We start from the raw sequence: 18,180 nt of genomic DNA, 5'->3' as shown, positions 1-18,180 counted from the left end.
GTAAACCCTTTGGGCAGAACACCAGGGCAATGCACAGCAGACAGCACAGTACGTGGTGCTGGTGGTACGTTAACAATAAAGCATTGTTACTTTGCTCTTTTGTTATTACTCCAAACAGCAGTAACGGGATCTTGGTTACTTTTTACCCCGGTGATGTTGTTGATAAAACACGCAGCTATTTACAGCAAAAAATGCATTGAGGATTTTACTTGCAACAGGCACATTTTACCTAGAAGCACTAGAAAGACATTTGTTGAAGAGGGATTATTGTGGAGACAAGCAGGACAAGAGACATCTCTGAAAAACATGATTTCAGGTAGGTTAACAAACTATGACTGTACTAAAATTATGTGATTTGCTTTTTAATATGTTTACGTTTAGGAATAGTTCATTTGCTAAGTATAGTGCGTATGGCCCCCATTCAATATACCGCCCACTACTCGGATGGATTTAAGCCTTATTCAAATGGATAGTACTTAAATACTCCCGAGCAAGGGGAAGACAGCGTCGCAGCATATTGACCTGTGTATTATAACTAAGTAACAATTGGGGTGATTCATCAAACGCCTGTACAGGTTAGCGCATCTGATCTAGTGTTAACTCCCATTGACTTGAATGGGAGGTATCACCGGATCAGGTGGTAATAGTACTCGGTTCATCTGTCCCTGTGTTTAATATTATGTTCATAAGAAGAGGAGATGCCTATTTAAGTGGGAGATCCTGTTTGGAGAACCATGGTCTAGTATTTCTGACCATGCTATAGGCATGTCGCTTTATGTCTTAAGCCACTATAAATAGGGGTGAAGGACTAGTGGTGTCAGCTGCGTTCAGTGTTTATTTACGTTTTGTGCCCAATGTGTGCCAGCTTGTGTTTTGGAGACTGGTTGCCGGTTGGTGGGTAGAGCAGAAGCACGTGTAATAATAACAATTCATCAACCATTCCCCCTCTTTTCTGATAGACAAGTTCCATCATGTCTAACTTGACTAGAGACAATCTTGTCTCCATCAAGTTTCTAGAATGTGACTGATCCAAGCAAATAAAAATAACATAGAAAATGTCATTTAAAGCAGGGGTGCGCAAACTATTGGAGCTGTGCCCCCCCTGCTTGCTCCCCCCGGGGCTCATTCGCCCCTTACCTCGTTTACCGGGGTAAAATGACGCTGCGGGGTCATGTGACATCACGTCGTGACCCCGCAGCGTCATTTGACGCCACGTTGCCATGGCGACGCATCACACCACACATCTGAATCCCAGTAAGTGAGTTACAGAGGCCTCACGCGATCCACCAGCATTTAATTTAAATGCCTTGGGGAAGAGCGCGGGGTCTCTGCAGCCGCCCGCGCCCCCCCAGGAAAATCTCGGGCACGCCCCCCAGTTTGCGCACCCTTGATTTAAAGCATCGCGTACCCCTCTGGCAGCGAAAACAATTAAAATACACGTAAATGCACTGATTTTGCTTCCTCTTCCGTCACGTATATCATCCTGAACATAATGTCATTGGGACGTTTAAACATGGCAACCCTTCCAAACTGAGCCCTGATCACGGCACCACAGCCATGACTGCTTCAGAATCTGCTCAGTTAGCTGCCAAATGTATTGTATTGTATGCAAGTGGAATTGTATTTCTATAGCACCAACGGTGTACAGTATGCAGCACTTTACAAAATTACCATTCAGGGAAAATAATGTACAAACACTGGGAATAAGAGCAGCAAATAAGTGATAACATATGGCAAAGAGGAACTCTGTCCTTTACAGTTAGCATGGCTCATTGGGCGACTTACAGACATCTATTAAAAGTGCAAGTGAGGGAAGCCAAGTGCTCCTGGAGTCAGTAGTATAGTATAGTAGTATAGGGTTAATGGGATGCTTCTTTTAAGAGGTGTATTTTCAGCTCGTATTTAAAAATGGAAATATTTATTTAATTTATTTATTTATAACATGTTTTACTAGGAAGTAATGCATTGAGAGTTACCTCTTGTTTTCAAGCATGTCCCGGGCACAGAGTTATGATAACAAATACATGGTTACAAATACATAGTTACATAAGTGATCAGGGTATACATTATATACAAGACATAGCATGCACAGTTAGAGATAATATATATTATAGGTATATGCAACAGTTACAGATCAGATTAAAATGTGAGACAGCCTTAGTTTTGAAAGCTTAGACTGGTGGTGGATGTGAGAGTCTCCGGTACATTGTTTCAATTTTGGGGTGCACCGTAAGAGAAGGAGGAGCGTCCAGATACTTTGTTGAGCCTTGGGACCATGAACAGTGTTTTGGAGTCAGATCTCAGATGATAAGTTTTGCATGTGGTAGGGATGAGGAGCTTGTTCAGATAGACGGGTAGCTTGGCCAGAAAGTATTTGAAGGCAAGACAGGAGAGATGAACTTTGAGCCTAGACACAAGTGATGACCAATCTAGTTCTTTGATCATTTCACAGTGATGTGTGTTGTAGTTGCTTTGGAGGAGAAAGCGGCATATTGAGTTGTAGAGGGTATCAAGTTTGCCAAGGTGTGTTTGGGTTGTCGTGGCATATACTATGTCCCCACAGTCTATAACTGGCATCTAGAGATTAATGGGAAGCCAGCAGCGATATTTTAGAAGGTCAGAAACAGATATGAGTTTAGAATAGCAAGAGATGATTCTAGCAGCAGTATTTTAAATAGACTGTAGGGAAGGACGCGTGACACAGGGAGGCCAGATAAAAGAATGTAGCAGTGATATTAGTGATATGGGAGAGAATGAGGGCATGCACTAGTGTTTTAGTAGTTGAGTAGTTTAGGAATTGCATTATTTAGTGTAAGGAAGAAATGTGAGAAAGAAAAGAAAGAGAGGAGTTGAATGTAAACCCTGATTGATCTGTGCAGTTGATTGAAGTGCTGTTGGTTAAAGTGTGTGCAGTTAGAACCAGAAGGAAAGGGAAGTACTGGGTATACTAGCAAGGGTGGCTGTTTTTGGGGAGTGTGCAGTGGGTTAATCTATTTTTAAAGTGTGCTGTAATTTGAAGCCTGTAACTTTTTTTTCCCTTTCTCCTACCTGAGGCAGAGTGGGTGTGGTTGGTTAATTGGCTGGCCTAACACACCTGCAGTGGGTGGGGTTAGTTAATTGATAACCTAATACACCTGGTGGGTGTCCCTATTTAAACAGAGGCTTCTAACGAATCCTGAGCTTGCGTGTACTGATTGATCTGTGTGGTTGATTGAAGTGCTGTTGGTTAAAGTGTGTGCAGTTAGAACCAGAAGCAGTTTGAACAAGGAAGCAGTTAAACGAGGTATAGTTTATTGAAGTACAGTTTACTGTTAGTACTTCTAAACTTCATAGTTGCTAGAATGAGCAGGATTGAAAATGCCACTCAATGCACATCTTGCCACATGTATGTGCACTTGGAGCAGCTGTTCCAAGGAGCATACCGCTGTGAGAGGTGTGAGCAGGTGGTCTCTTTAGAATCAGAGATTGCTGATCTGAAGAGGCAACTTGCAATATTGAGGGACATTGGCAATCTTGAAAGGGAATTAGAGCTCACTGAGCAGGCCCTTGCTTCGACTAGTGGTGCAGATGGTGGCGCTTTTAGTGAGGAGCAGGTAGGTAGCTTAGTTTCTGTTAGTGAGGAGCAGGTAGGTAGCTGGGTGACAGTTAGAAGGGGAAGCAGGGGCAATAGGGAGAGGCAGGTCGTTTCTGAGCTGACACATCCCAATAGATTTGCCATGTTGAGTGAAGATATTGGGAATGTTGGGGCAGAAATGGCAAGGCTGGGGGAGACTAATTCCTCTAGCAGCCAGGGGAATAGTTCCTCCAGCACAGTGGGGACTCAGGATGCTCAGATGCAAAGAAAGATTGTGATGGTAGGGGACTCCATTATTAGGAAGGTAGATAGGACAATCTGTTGCCGGGACCGCATGAACCGAACAGTTTGTTGTCTCCCGGGTGCTCGGGTTCGGCACATTGCGGATTGGGTAGACAGATTGTTGGGGGGGGCTGGGATTGACCCGGCGGTCTTGGTACATGTTGGCACCAATGACAAAGTTAGAGAAAGATGGAGGGTCCTAAAAAATGATTACAGGGATCTAGGCCAAAAGCTTAAGGCAAGGACCTCCAAGGTAGTATTTTCTGAAATACTACCTGTGCCATGCGCTACCGCAGGGAGACAGTCAGAGATCAGGGAGGTTAATGCATGGCTAAGAAAGTGGTGTAGGAAGGAGGGGTTTGGGTTTTTAGAGCACTGGGACTCCTTTTCTGAGAGGTGCCATCTATATTCTAGGGACGGATTGCACCTCAATGAAGAGGGATCTTCTGTGCTAGGGGAGAGAATGCTAAAAAGGTTGGAGGAGATTTTAAACTAGGATGGAGGGGGGAGGGGAATAAAACAGATAATGAACTAAATGGAATAGATGAGGATACAAGGTGGTATGGAGGTAGAATGGGGGCAAGTGCAAGTTTGACAAGCAGTGAGATACCCATAGTAAATAGAGATAATACTAGAAAACTTCTAAAGTCTAAAACAAGTGGGAGCAGAAAGGAAGGAGCAGATAAGATAATAGTACAGGCTGAAAAAAAACTTAAATGCATGCTTGCTAATGCAAGAAGCCTGACAGATAAAATGGGGGAGCTTGAATTAATAGCTACAAGGGAGCAGTATGATATCATAGGCATTACTGAAACATGGTGGCATGAAACTCATTACTGGACAGTTAATTTAGAGGGGTATTCTCTTTTTCGGAAGGATCAAACAAATAGAAGGGGAGGTGGAGTATGTCTATATGTTAAACCAGATCTAAAACCTATTATAAGGGATGATGTCTATGAAGGGAATTATGAAAATGTAGAGACCTTGTGGATAGAAATTAGCAGTGGAGGTAAAAGTATAAAGAAAATGTTTGTGGGAATATGCTATAAACCACCAAATATCTGTGAGATTGAGGAAGCTAAAATACATTTGCAAATGGAGAAGGCATCAAAACTGGGTCATGTTTGCATAATGGGGGATTTTAATTATCCAGACATAAACTGGGGCAATGAGATTAGCGTTACAACAAAAGGAAACAGGTTTTTGGGGGTGCTTAAAGATAATTATATGACCCAAATTATTGAGGAACCAACCAGGAGAGCGGCAGTTCTGGATTTGGTCATATCAAACAATGTAGAAGTAATAACAAATATTCAAGTCCTGGAACATTTAGGTAACAGTGATCATAACATGGTCTCATTTGAAATAAATTATCAAAAGACAGATTACTTGGGTTCAACAAAGACTTTAAACTTTAGAAAGGCAGATTTTAATAAACTGAGGTCTAATCTAGTAGTAATACAATGGGATGATGTTTTTGCAGGGAAAAATGTAGAAGATAAATGGGCAGTCTTTAAAACATTGTTAAAAAAACACACTTATCAGTGTATACCCTTGGGTAATAAGTATAAAAGAAATAAGTCAAAACCAATGTGGCTAAATAAACAGGTAGGGGAGGAAATGGACAAGAAGAGGAAGGCGTTTAGATTCTTTAAGTCAGAAGGGACAGAGACATTGTATCAGAATTATAAGGAATGTAACAAAAATTGAAAAAGGGCAATTAAATTAGAAAAAATGGATAATGAAAAAAGGATTGCAATAGAAAGTAAGGTCAACCCTAAAAAGTTCTTTAAGTACCTTAATAACAAAAAAAATGAGAAAAGAAAATATAGGACCCTTTCAGTGTGAGATGGGTAGGCAGATTATTGGAGATAAGGAAAAAGCAGAGGTATTAAACAAATTCTTTGCCTCTGTGTTTACCAGGGAAGAATCAAGTTCAATAGTAGCACCACAGGAGGAAGCCACAACCTCCATATTAATGACCAATTGGTTAACTGAGGAAGAAGTTCATAAGCGACTTGAAAAAATTAAAGTAAATAAGGCACCTGGCCCCGATGGCATACATCCAAGAGTTCTCAAGGAGTTAAGCTCAGTAATAGCAAAACCATTATATTTAATATTCAAGGACTCCATTTCCACAGGCTCAGTACCACAAGATTGGCGTAAAGCAGATGTGGTGCCTATATTTAAAAAGGGGGCTAGATCACACCCAGGGAATTACAGACCTGTAAGCCTGACTTCAATAGTAGGGAAACTACTTGAAGGTTTAATACGGGATAATATTCAGGAATACCTAATGGAAAACAAAATTATTAGTAATAGTCAGCATGGATTTATGAAGGATAGATCTTGCCAAACTAACCTTATTTGTTTCTTTGAGGAGGTAAGTAGGAATTTAGACCAGGGTAATGCAGTTGATGTGGTCTACTTAGATTTTGCAAAGGCTTTTGATACGGTTTCACACAAGAGGTTGATGTACAAAATAAAGAAAATTGTACTCAGTAATAATATATGCACCTGGATTGAAAACTGGTTAAAGGACAGACAACAGAGGGTTGTCATAAATGGAACTTTTTCAGGTTGGGCTAAAGTCATGAGTGGAGTACCTCAAGGATCGGTACTGGGACCCCTGCTTTTTAACTTGTTTATTAATGACCTTGAGGTTGGGATCGAGAGCAAAGTCTCCATCTTTGCTGATGATACTAAATTGTGTAAGGTAATATAATCAGAGCAGGATGTAATTTCTCTTCAGAAGGATTTGCAGAGACTGGAAACGTGGGCAGGTAAATGGCAAATGAGGTTTAATATAGATAAATGTAAGCTTATGCATTTGGGATGCAAGAATAAAAAGGCGACTTACAAATTAAATGGAGATATATTGGGGGAATCCTTGATGGAGAAGGATTTAGGAGTGCTTGTAGACAGCAGGCTTAGCAATAGTGCCCAATGTCATGCAGTAGCTGCAAAGGCAAACAAGATCTTATCTTGCATCAAACGGGCAATGGATGGAAGGGAAGTAAACATAATTATGCCCCTTTACAAAGCATTAGTAAGACCACACCTTGAATATGGAGTACAATTTTGGGCACCAATCCTAAGAAAAGACATTATGGAACTAGAGAGAGTGCAGAGAAGAGCCACCAAATTAATAAAGGGGATGGACATTCTAACTTATGAGGAGAGGCTAGCTATATTAGATTTATTTACATTAGAAAAGAGGCGTCTAAGAGGGGATAAGATAACTATATACAAATATATTCAGGGACAATACAAGGAGCTTTCAAAAGAACTATTCATCCCACGGGCAGTACAAAGGACTCGGGGCCATCCCTTAAGGTTGGAGGAAAGGAGATTTCACCAGCAACAAAGGAAAGGGTTCTTTACAGTAAGGGCAGTTAAAATGTGGAATTCATTACCCATGGAGACTGTGATGGCAGATACAATAGATTTGTTCAAAAAAAGTTTGGACATCTTTTTAGATGGGAAACGTATACAGGGATATACCAAATAAGTATACATGGGATGTTGATCCAGGGATTAATCCGATTGCCAATTCTTGGAGTCAGGAAGGAATTCATTTTTCCCCTTAATGGGGTTTTTTGTTTGCCTTCCTCTGGATCAATAAGTAAGTATAGATATAGAATAAAGTATCTGTTGTCTAAATTTAGCATAGGTTGAACTTGATGGACGTACGTCTTTTTTCAACCTCATCTACTATGTAACTATGTATGTAACTATGTAAGCAATGTATTTGCGAGACTGGGTGGATAGTAATATTATTAACTGTAATAGAGAAGGGAACAATGGGACCTAGTTTGGGAGGAATATGAGGAGCTCTGTCTTCATATTAAGTTTGAGGTAGTGAAAGGAAAACCAGGCAGATATTACTGATCTGAGGCAATCTGTAATGAGTAGCGACAGAAAATGGCGAATGAGCAAAACAAAAAAACACTTTAAATTGTGAAATCTGATTCTAATGGAAAATCCCAATGTTCACAAAAAGTTAAGAGTGACAAATATTATTCAAAAAATAAGTGATGCCAAAACACATAAGATATCAATGTAAAATATCAATGTCAATTAAAAAAAATCTGTAATGAGTGACTGGACTGCTGGTGTAAGGTCAGGGGCAGATAGATATAGTTGTGTACCATCAGCATCGAGATGATACAGTAGCTGAATCCAAAGGAGTTAATGGGCTCACCAAGTTAGAGCATACAGAGAAGCAGGCTGGCTTGTTGGCCGTGACATCGGTACAGTCGCACCAAGCCCTGAGGTCCCACCTTCTTCCCCAAAACAATTCAACTGATTGCCGGGGGAGAGTGCGGGGCCTCTGTAAGTCCTTCTTACCTTGTCTCCGGAACTGTAAGCTTCTCCTCCTGCTCCTCATCTCTAGCACCGTCTGTTTGTAACGATGTGTCGCCATGATAACTCAACGTGAAATGACGCACAGATGTCACATGGCAACGCATTGCATTGACAACGTGGCGTGAAATGACGCCAAGACAACATGAAGTAGCGGAGATGAGGAATAGAAGGTGTCGTTGTTTGCAAACTCACAAACAAGGGTTCTTAGATAATGAGTAGTTTATTTCCTTAACAGCATAGAGTATGATCATACACACACACACACACACGCGCACAAGCACACACACACACACACACATATATATATATATATACATATATATATATATATATATATACACACACACACACACACACACATACTCACACACGTCAATGAGACACTCTGCCAGGGGAGGGCCCAAGCAGGCTCTATATACATTTTATATTCCTTTGTTTAAAATAGGTTACTAGGCAGAATATAATAATTACTCCCTTATTCTAAGCCAATCATTTTACAGATCATTAAAACCTGGTTAAAACTGGATTAAAACAGCTCTCTATAGGAACCAGGAACTTCTTGATTTCAGGAATGTGGGCATTACTTCAGTCACAGTCATAAATCTACTATGAGCGAATCTCATTCATATCACACACACACATTCTTACACACAAAATGGACACTAAAGACATAACAGAACAGACAAAATGGAAACAGAACATCACCATCAATTCTTCTCCAGAGACCCCCACCCCCCAGTCAATTTCAGTAATATATAATCCATTTAAATAGTATATTCATTTCAGCAATATTATTTAATCAAAGGAGATGACAGAGAAGGTAAGAGGCCCCACACTTGCCCCCGAGCCCCTGCCAAAATCCCTAGCCGGTCCTGCAGAGAAGAGTAGTGGACCTTGAGGTACACCAACAGAGAGATCAATAGAGGTAGAGTAGGAGTTAGTAATAGAGATCCTGCAGGAGCGATGAGAGGTAGGAGGAAAACCAGACAAGGGTAGGTCTACGAATGCCAAGAGAACTAAGAATGTGAAGGAAAAGAGAGTGGTCAACATTATTGAAAACAGATGGGACTTCAAGAAAAATCAGAATGGAGTAGTTTCCTTGAGAGTTGGTGATATTGAGGTCATTAGCTACTTTGGCGAGTGCGGTTTCAGTTGAATATGCTCTGCGGAAGCTTGATAAGACAGGGTCTAGAAGGTTATGGGAGTTGAGAAAATAAAGTATGTGTAAAGACAGAAGGTAAAAGACAAAAGAAAGACGGGGGATAGTTAGTAGGGGTGGTGAGGCCGAGGGTGTTATTCTTGGAAACTACGGCGCTCCCCTTTCACACTCACAATAATAATGATGTATAAATATACAAACACACGTAGGAGCCTAAAAACAAACAAAATGGTATACTGGCCCTTTAAATTGCAGCTCAACCTTTATGAGATCCTTCCTTGATCTCCACCAGTAAAAGATTTCTTGTCGAAATAGTGAGCACATATAGAAAAGAAAAGGTAAGATAAATACTTTATATATATAATCCACTGAGTGGAACAAGCATGCAGACATGGAATAGGTATTGAATATATCAAAATGGCTATGCCAGATTTTACTCACACGGACAAGTGTGAGCCAATCTTGTCAAGGTTTCTTTTGGAGAAATCCACTTCAAGGGATAGTACCCAGAGCTGATGTGTTTTTTTTTTAGTAAAAGCAGTTCACTCCCTCTGGTATGCTCCAAACAGGGGCGAAAACGCTCGGTGAGTAAAAGGTAATTTATTGAAACAACAAGTAAGTTTACAGAACTTACATGCAAGTACAACACTTCCGGCATCCATCTCCGTCGTAACAGCTCATGCGGGGGCTCCCTTGCTGCCGCGTCCGGTCGCAGGGCCTGCAAATGAGTTTTTCCTTCGGGAGGTACGGTGGCCTTCAGTGATCACAATCATAACAACTATGCCGACACGGCTACGCGTTTCGCGAGTATCTCTCGCTTCATCCTTGTCAATAACTTATGTGAAATTTCATTAAGAAATTTGCTGTATATAAGTGCTTTTCACCAACATTCATGAAAATAAACCTTACAAGTGTGTTAAAATACAGATTTTTTGTCCCAATATATTGGTCCGACACAGGTTTCTTGCCGTTCCAAAAATTTATTCTTCCTAGAGGCAGTTACAATAAGCTTCAGGCAAATTCAGGCAAGGACAGGTTAAAGATGGAGAACAGACTTGGGCTATGTATTTCTGTTCTGTTCTGACGCATCTAATCTCAAACAGGATTCATATAGTTATTTCCTAGCTACTAAATTAACCTATTCATGGACTATTAGGCAGTAATAAGAAACCCGAAAGCTGCATATTGTAAAAAAAGAATAAAAACAAAAGCCTGGGCGTACAGCCCATATTCTTATGTAAACCGTGGATACATAGTGTAACCCTGCTTCCCCCTCTTCCCCCAGACTCTACGGCGGTGTCTAAGGTGCATGAGGGCAGATTACATGCGGTGTGGTGCGTACCTGTGAGGAACAGGAGGGCCTGAGCTTCCCGCGATGTTGTGGGGGAGCCAGGACCGGGCTTCTGGGGTGGTAGCCTCCATGATGCAGCGCCTCCATCTTCTATACTCCCAGGAATATGGGACAGGACCGGTATAGAAGAACCCCTTGGGTCCCAGGGTAATACTTTCCAAGTCACACACAGTCTTTGATAATAACGAATAGTCTCTTTTATTGACAGAGCAGGAATCTCCCAACGATAGTGGCTTCCAGCAGCCGCAACAACAATAGCCAAGACGGGTTATTACGCTGCTCGCCTTCCACCCAGATAATTCCTCCTCTCCTTCCCTCCAAGTCTCTCCTCCGGCAGGATGGTCTGGGCTAGGGCTTCAATACCCCGTGGCCCACCCCCGAGGTTAGCCTCGCGATGGGTCTTGGATTCTCCCCATCACCCCTGGCAGTGGGGTGAGGGCATTGGTCCACCAAGTCTATAATTCTATCAGGTCTACTAAAGGACGCTGAATCTTTCTGCTCCTCTCTCTCTCTGCTCCTGCACTCTGCGCAGGGGAGACCGTAGTCTCCTCCAACTCCTCGGACTGATCCGCAGGATTCTTTGACTCATGGCATACTAACTGAACTGCATACTCCCGGCATAACTAACCGTCAACTCCAGACTCTCGATATCACTATCAACTCTAACTCTACTTACCGGAGTTGGCTGCTAAATATAGAGCTAGCCCCACCCCTCGTGATGTCAGCAGAACCTCCCCTCTTGCTCACGCCTGCAGCAGAGTCCAGACCTGCGTCTACCACTCAGGATAGGGCTATGAAGGGGGAAAACCCATGATGATTACTGGTGCCTGATCTTAACAGGACTTACCACAGTAGAAGGAAGATAGGTATAGCCTGTGCTGTTTACAGGGGGCTACAATAGTTACATAGTTACATAGTTACATACAGGCATACCCCGGTTTAAGGACACTCAATTTAAGTACACTCACGAGTAAGTACATATCGCTCAATAGGAAAACGGCAGCTCACGCATGCGCCTGTCAGTATGTCCTGAACAGCAATACCGGCACCCTACCTTACCGAAGCTGTGCGCAAGTGGGGAGACTATAGAGCCTTTTACATGTGTTATTTACATCAGTTATGCACGTATATGACGATTGCCATACAGTTCATGCATCGATAAGTAGGAAAAAGGTAGTGCTTCACTTTAAGTACATTTTCGCTTTACATACATGCTCCGGTCCCATTGCGTACGTTAATGCGGGGTATGCCTGTAGTTACATAGTAGATGAGGTTGAAAAAAGACACATGTCCATCAATTTCAACCTATGCTAAATTTAGACAACAGATACTTTATCCTATATCTATACTTACTTATTGATCCAGAGGAAGGCAAACAAAATAACCCCAGTGTTATATCATCCAATGATATCGCATAAAGGGAAAATAAATAACTTTGGATTATTCCCTGGATCAACATTCTTCCCATGTTTACTTATTTGGTATATCCCTGTATACCTTTCATTTCTAAAAATATGTTTTACAAATCTATTGTATCTGCCATCACTGTCTCACTGGGTAATGAATTCCACATTTTATCTGCCCTTAATGTAAAGAACCCTTTCATTTGTTGACGCTGAAATCTCCTTTCCTCTAACCTAAAGGGATGCCCCGAGTTCTTTGTACTGCCCTTGGGTTGAATAGTTCTTTTGAAAGCTCTCTGTACTGTCCCCGAATATATTTGTATATAGTTATCATATCCCCTTTTAGATGCCTCTTTTCTAATGTAAATAAATCTAATTTAGCTTGCCTCTCCTCATAAGTTAGATTGTCCATCCCCTTTATTAATTTGGTGGCTCTTCTCTGCACTCTCTCTAGTTCCAGAATGTCTTTTCTAAGGAGTGGTGCCCAAAATTGTACTCCATACTCAAGGTGTGGTCTTACTAATGCTTTGTAAAGGGGCATAATTATGTTTTCTTCCCTTCCATCCATTGCCCGTTTAATGCAAGATAAGATCTTGTTTGCCTTTGCAGCTACTGCATGACTTTGGGCACTATTGCTAAGCCTGTTGTCAACAAGCATGCCTAAAATCCTTCTCCGTCAAGGATTCTCCCAATTTATCCCCATTTAATGTGTAAGTCGCCTGTTTATTCTTGCATCCCAAATGCATAACCTTACATTTATCTGTATTAAACCACCTCTGACATTTACCTGCCCAAGTTTCCAGTCTCTCCAAGTCCTTCTGGAGAGAAATTACATCCTGCTCTGATTCTATTACCTTACGCAATTTAGTATCATCAGCAAAGATGGAGACTTTGCTCTCGATGCCAGCTTCAAGGTTTAATAAACAAGTTAAAAAGCAGGGGTCCCAGTACCGATCCCTGAAGTACTCCACTCACGACCTTTGCCCATTTATGACAACCCTCTGTTGTCTGTCCTTCAACCAGTTTTCAATCCAGGTGCATATATTTTTACTGAGTCCAATTTGCTTTATTTTGTACACCAACCTCTTGTGTGGAACCGTATCAAAAGCCTTTGCAAAATCTAAGTAGACCACATTAACTGCATTACCCTGGTCTAAATTCCTACTTACCTCCTCAAAGAAACAAATAAGGTTAGTTTTGCATGATTTATCCTTCATAAATCCATGCTGACTATTACTAATAATTTTGTTTTCCATTAGGTATTCCTGAATATTATCCCGTATTAAACCTTCAAGTAGTTTCCCCACTATTGAAGTCAGGCTTACAGGTCTATAATTTCCCGCTAGTGATCTAGCTCCCTTTTTAAATATAGGCACCACATCTGCTTAACGCCAATCTTGTGGTACTGAGCCTGTGGAAATGGAGACATTGAATATTAAATGTAATGGTTTGGCTATTTCTGAGCGTAACTCCTTGAGAACTCTTGGATGTATGCCATCGGGGCCAGGTGCCTTGTTTACTTTAATATTTTCAAGATGCCTATGAACTTCTTCCTCAGTTAACCAATTGTTCATTAATATGGAGGTTGTGGCTTCCTCCTGCGGCACTACAACTGAAATTGACTCTTCCCTGGTAAATACAGAGGCAAAGAATTTGTTTAATACCTCTGCTTTTTCCTTATCTCCAATAATCTGCCTGCCCATCTCACACTGAAAGGGTCCTATATTTTCTTTTCTCATTTTTTTGTTATTAAGGTACTTAAAGAACTTTTTAGGGTTGATCTTACTTTCTATTGCAATCCTTTTTAATACATGAGATGTTATATGTGCCAATTTATGTTCCATAACAATAAAATATTTACCTTACTGTATGTTTCTCACATCCCACAATTAGTTTCACAAACTAACATTACAGAATAGAGTCTGGGTAAATAAAATGGATTCTAAAAGACAACATGGATCCCGAATGACTTCAATTCCATTTACAAATCCCCCTAAAAAAATAGAAGATTTTTCTGGAATGTGATTTGGCAATACATTTTTTGGTAAGACTGATACATGAAAATCTTAGTAACATACAGTAAGTAATCTAATATAAAACTGTTAAATATATACAGCGTTAATACAAATAGCAATATAATATAATATATCATAAAATGTAACTTGTCCCAACACCTTTCTGTATTGTCGTATTCTTGTCTTGTAACTAACAGTTCCTTGGTGTTATACTCTAAGACCACTCCTGGCCTCTCCTAATTACTTATTTCCATTCTTGATCACCTCCTTCAGATTATTTGTGTCGACTAGATTAATATATTTCTTTCCCAAATCCTAGATGTACAATCCATTCCTTGTTTGTACTATTTTGTATTATTGGGGCTCATATGGTGAGTTTCATTTAGAGGGCACCATAATACTTTTTTCACGGTGCAATTATGGGTATGTATCTCTATTGATCCATATATTGATATCAACAGAATCTACCTTGTCCTAAATATATTTAATAGTAGATTTAAATCTACTTTTGTAGATTTGTACATATAGAGTTGATTATTTTAGACACCAATTAATTGTTTTTAATTGTGTCTGCTCTGTGACTGATAAAACCAAAACATTCACGTTGATCGTCTCCTCTCGGCTAACATTGCTATCTGTTGTTTAACTTTCCACTTGTACATTTTGTAACAGTGGCCATGATAGAGTGTAAGCTCTTCTGCCAATAGAAAAGTAGTTGTACTGTGATTGAAACAAACCTTTGTTTTTTTCTCTCTCTCTCACGTAACAATAATGAAATTAACCTTAGAATTAGCCTAATGACACTTCTTAGCAGAGTCTTAACAGAAGATTTTCCTGGGATACCATTATACCATTATGATACAAGGTAAATCCTTCCTGATATACACAGTAGAACAGTATATTTATATGATCTCCCTTGTTCCATACTACAGATAATGACACATTGAAGAATTCACTTTCCCAAACTTCCCCTAGTACCTGAGGACCGAGAAACATTTAATTCATTTTAACAGGCACTGCTATTTCCAAGCATGTTCCATCAACCCTGGTACTTGCTATTGGGTGCCATGTGAGTATACATAAAACAGTGGAAAACCACATAAGTCTTAAGTCCATTATATCTGTCATTATCATTAAAGAGGGAACATTGTCTGTGTGGTATCGGAGGGTGCCCCTTGCCTGATACTGGTTGGTATTGCAGTCCACATTTTTGCTTGAACCATGGTGTTTTTTTTGTTAGGCTTCCAGTCTGGTCTTGCATCTTTGGTTCCAGCTCACAGAGTGGTCCTTTCATCTTTAGAAGAAGTGGTTCTTGGTCCTATGGTATAGCTTCTCCTGGTAGTCCAACATTTGCTCCAAAGAGTCTCTGATACTATGGATATGAAAAATATATGCACACAGGGGAAGGAGAGAGTTCTGGGGGTCCAAATTGGAGCCTCTTCCAGGCATCCGAAGGGTGTTACATGTGATTGCAGTTTTTCGGAATCCTGACAGGGCTTGTTCATTAGAGAAATAAATAGGCATCGTTCTCCTTGTTATGAGTTCATATGGAGTGAATTTAGTGGCTTCTGAGTCTCTAGCCCTAATACTCATCAGAACTGAAGGTATGTGTGTACCGTAGGCCAATTCTGTCCATGTGTGATTCATTCTTTCCACAATGGTGAGCGCATAAGAGAAAAAGGAGATACGTGTTTATCTCCTTTTTCTCTTATGCGCTCACCATTACTACAAGAATAAGGAATTGGTGGAGGTCAAGGAAGGATCTCCTCATGGTTGAGCTGCAATTTGAAGGGCCAGTATATTATTTCTTTGTTTTAGGCTCCTATGTTTGTTTGAATTTTTAAGTGTTGAAGGGGAGCGCCGTAGTTTTCTCTACATATTCTTTCCACAACGCCTGCAGACTGTGGATAAGGGACATGAAATCTCTGTTGAATCCCTAAAAGTCCACACATTGTTTTCATAACCTGTCCTTTGAAGGGAGGCCATTATCACTTTCAATCCCTTTTGGAAAACCCTAATGACTAAAGACATGTGTCCAAAGGGCCCTGGCTGTTGAGAGCACAGTGCGGATACTCAGAGGTATTACCTTTTGGCCATTTGCAAAACACATCTACCACCACTAATCCATATTGTAGGTATACCCAACCTTGGCTTTTGGTAGGGGTCATATAAAATCAATCTGTATTCATGTCCAGAGTCCATCAGATATGGGCAACCTCTTTAGCAAAAATGTTTGGCCTTCGTCCTGGGTTTATCTGTGCACAGGCAAGACACTCATTTACTATCTTCTCACAGGTAGCATTGAGAGTGGGACTATAGTATTTACTGTGTATCACCTTTTTCAGTATATCGGTACCTACAGTACAGCATGTGTCCCAAAATCTCATGATTGTACTTTACCAGACGCTGCTCTAGATGTGTAGGCAAGAGTTGTAAAAATGGGGCTTCTCTCAAGATACCCACAATACCATTCTGTCTAGACACCCCCTCTGGCAAGGGGTCTTTTTCTGCAAGTGACTTCAACTGAGGTTCCCCAAGCGGCTTCTCAGCATATGATGCGTCTGTGATAGTTGCATCTGTCATAGATAAGGCGCTAACCTCAAGTGTCTGATCTACCGTATACAACTCTTGTCCCCTGTAATCTGCTTTGTTAGCCAATACAGCTGTTTCTGTGTTCCCTATAACTATGGGGTCGTCGCTCAGTGGCTGGTATGCTTTTACTTTTAGGAGGGCCACTCATCCGGGTGTGCTCTCCCCTTCTTTCCAAAGCTGCGTAAATGATCCCACGGTGCTGCAGTGATTTGTTAGCAGCCTCTACCTTACCTATTTCAGCCCACACTGGCAGGGTAATCGGTCAGAGATGTTATTATGTAAGAGTTATCATTATAAATGCTTACATTCCCTACAACATTTTGTATAACGCCTTTTTACAGCTTCTAGTTCTGCTCTTCATGCTGAGGAGGCTGGAAATTTAAACAAAAATTATTTTGGAACAGCTGGGATGTAGATTACAAAAAACTGACCAAAAGTTACCTTCATCGCCAAATCTGACTCTGTCTATAGAAACTTCAGGTTCCTGCCACAGTTCGTAGCCCTGTAACGGGAAGCTTTTTTCCTTTGCCACCATCTCAGTACAAATATAAGCTGTTCCCTCATCCTGCATTAGCTGAGGCAAAATGTATTTTGCCTTGTGCTCCGCACGCAGACATTTGTCTTGTAATGTAGCTAACCAGTGAGCATATCTTTGATTTGATACTCCTTTCACCTGTCCTGATATTAACCAAATAATTAAATGTGATCATAAGCAAAAAAAAAATAACACGCTTATAATTTACATCTCAGTTGAGAATGTGGGAAAGGATCCCACTACATCACTCACAAAAACAAACATTATTACTTCATAAAAAAAGTCTTAATACTTTATAATGCATAAAATGCATAAAAAATGACGCATTAATTCTACATCTTTTGAATTTTAGTAACAGCAGATGGGATACCAGCACTCCTGTAAGTGATTGTATTAGTACAGTTAGGGATTGGGTGCAAGGTAATCTTTTGAATTTTAACCAATTTTTTTCTGAATTTCTGGGAGTTGGGTTTATACTTCATGATGTTTGTAGGCAAAACAGAAAAGAGCTGTGATTCAATATAAATTGCTCTATACAGGTGTAGCCAGGTCACCCTTTGCCCCCTGCGACCCCCTCGGGAGCCTCCGTGGGCACAAGCGATGCCGGGTACTGCCGGAGGCCAGCGGCAGACCCGACGGCCATCCCAAGGGTGGGGGCCGTTGCAGGGAGTGGTGCGCTGTCTCCGCGAGCAGGCCGGTTGCCGGGGACGCGATCGGGCCGTTGCTAAGGCCGCGGTCGCGTCTCTAAGGTCCCGGCGGCCGGCGAGGAGAGCGCCGCCAATACGCAACCACTCGCGCATGCGCGGTGATCGCGCGAGTGTAGGAGTAGGCCGAGATAGTCGCGCATGCGCAGAAGATCGCGCGAGGGCAGGGAACAGTTGCGTGAGGGCAGGGAAGGCGC

At 41.2% G+C, this 18,180-nt stretch overlaps 1 protein-coding gene across 1 annotated transcript in view; it reads left to right on the top strand.

The window, feature by feature from the left end:
* Positions 1–207: 207 nt before the first annotated feature.
* The window catches only part of LOC142485628 (chloride channel protein C-like), a 169,613-nt gene continuing 151,640 nt past the window's right edge, over positions 208–18,180 (top strand). Inside the window, exon 1 of the mRNA XM_075584477.1 lies at positions 208–316. Coding sequence (XP_075440592.1) covers positions 307–316 — 10 coding nt within the window. The 5' untranslated portion in view covers positions 208–306. The remainder of the gene's footprint in view (positions 317–18,180) is intronic.

This window comes from Ascaphus truei, chromosome 2 (genome assembly GCF_040206685.1).
Source record: "Ascaphus truei isolate aAscTru1 chromosome 2, aAscTru1.hap1, whole genome shotgun sequence".
Classification (NCBI taxonomy): domain Eukaryota; kingdom Metazoa; phylum Chordata; class Amphibia; order Anura; family Ascaphidae; genus Ascaphus; species Ascaphus truei.
This window is presented reverse-complemented; position numbering and strand designations above follow the sequence as displayed.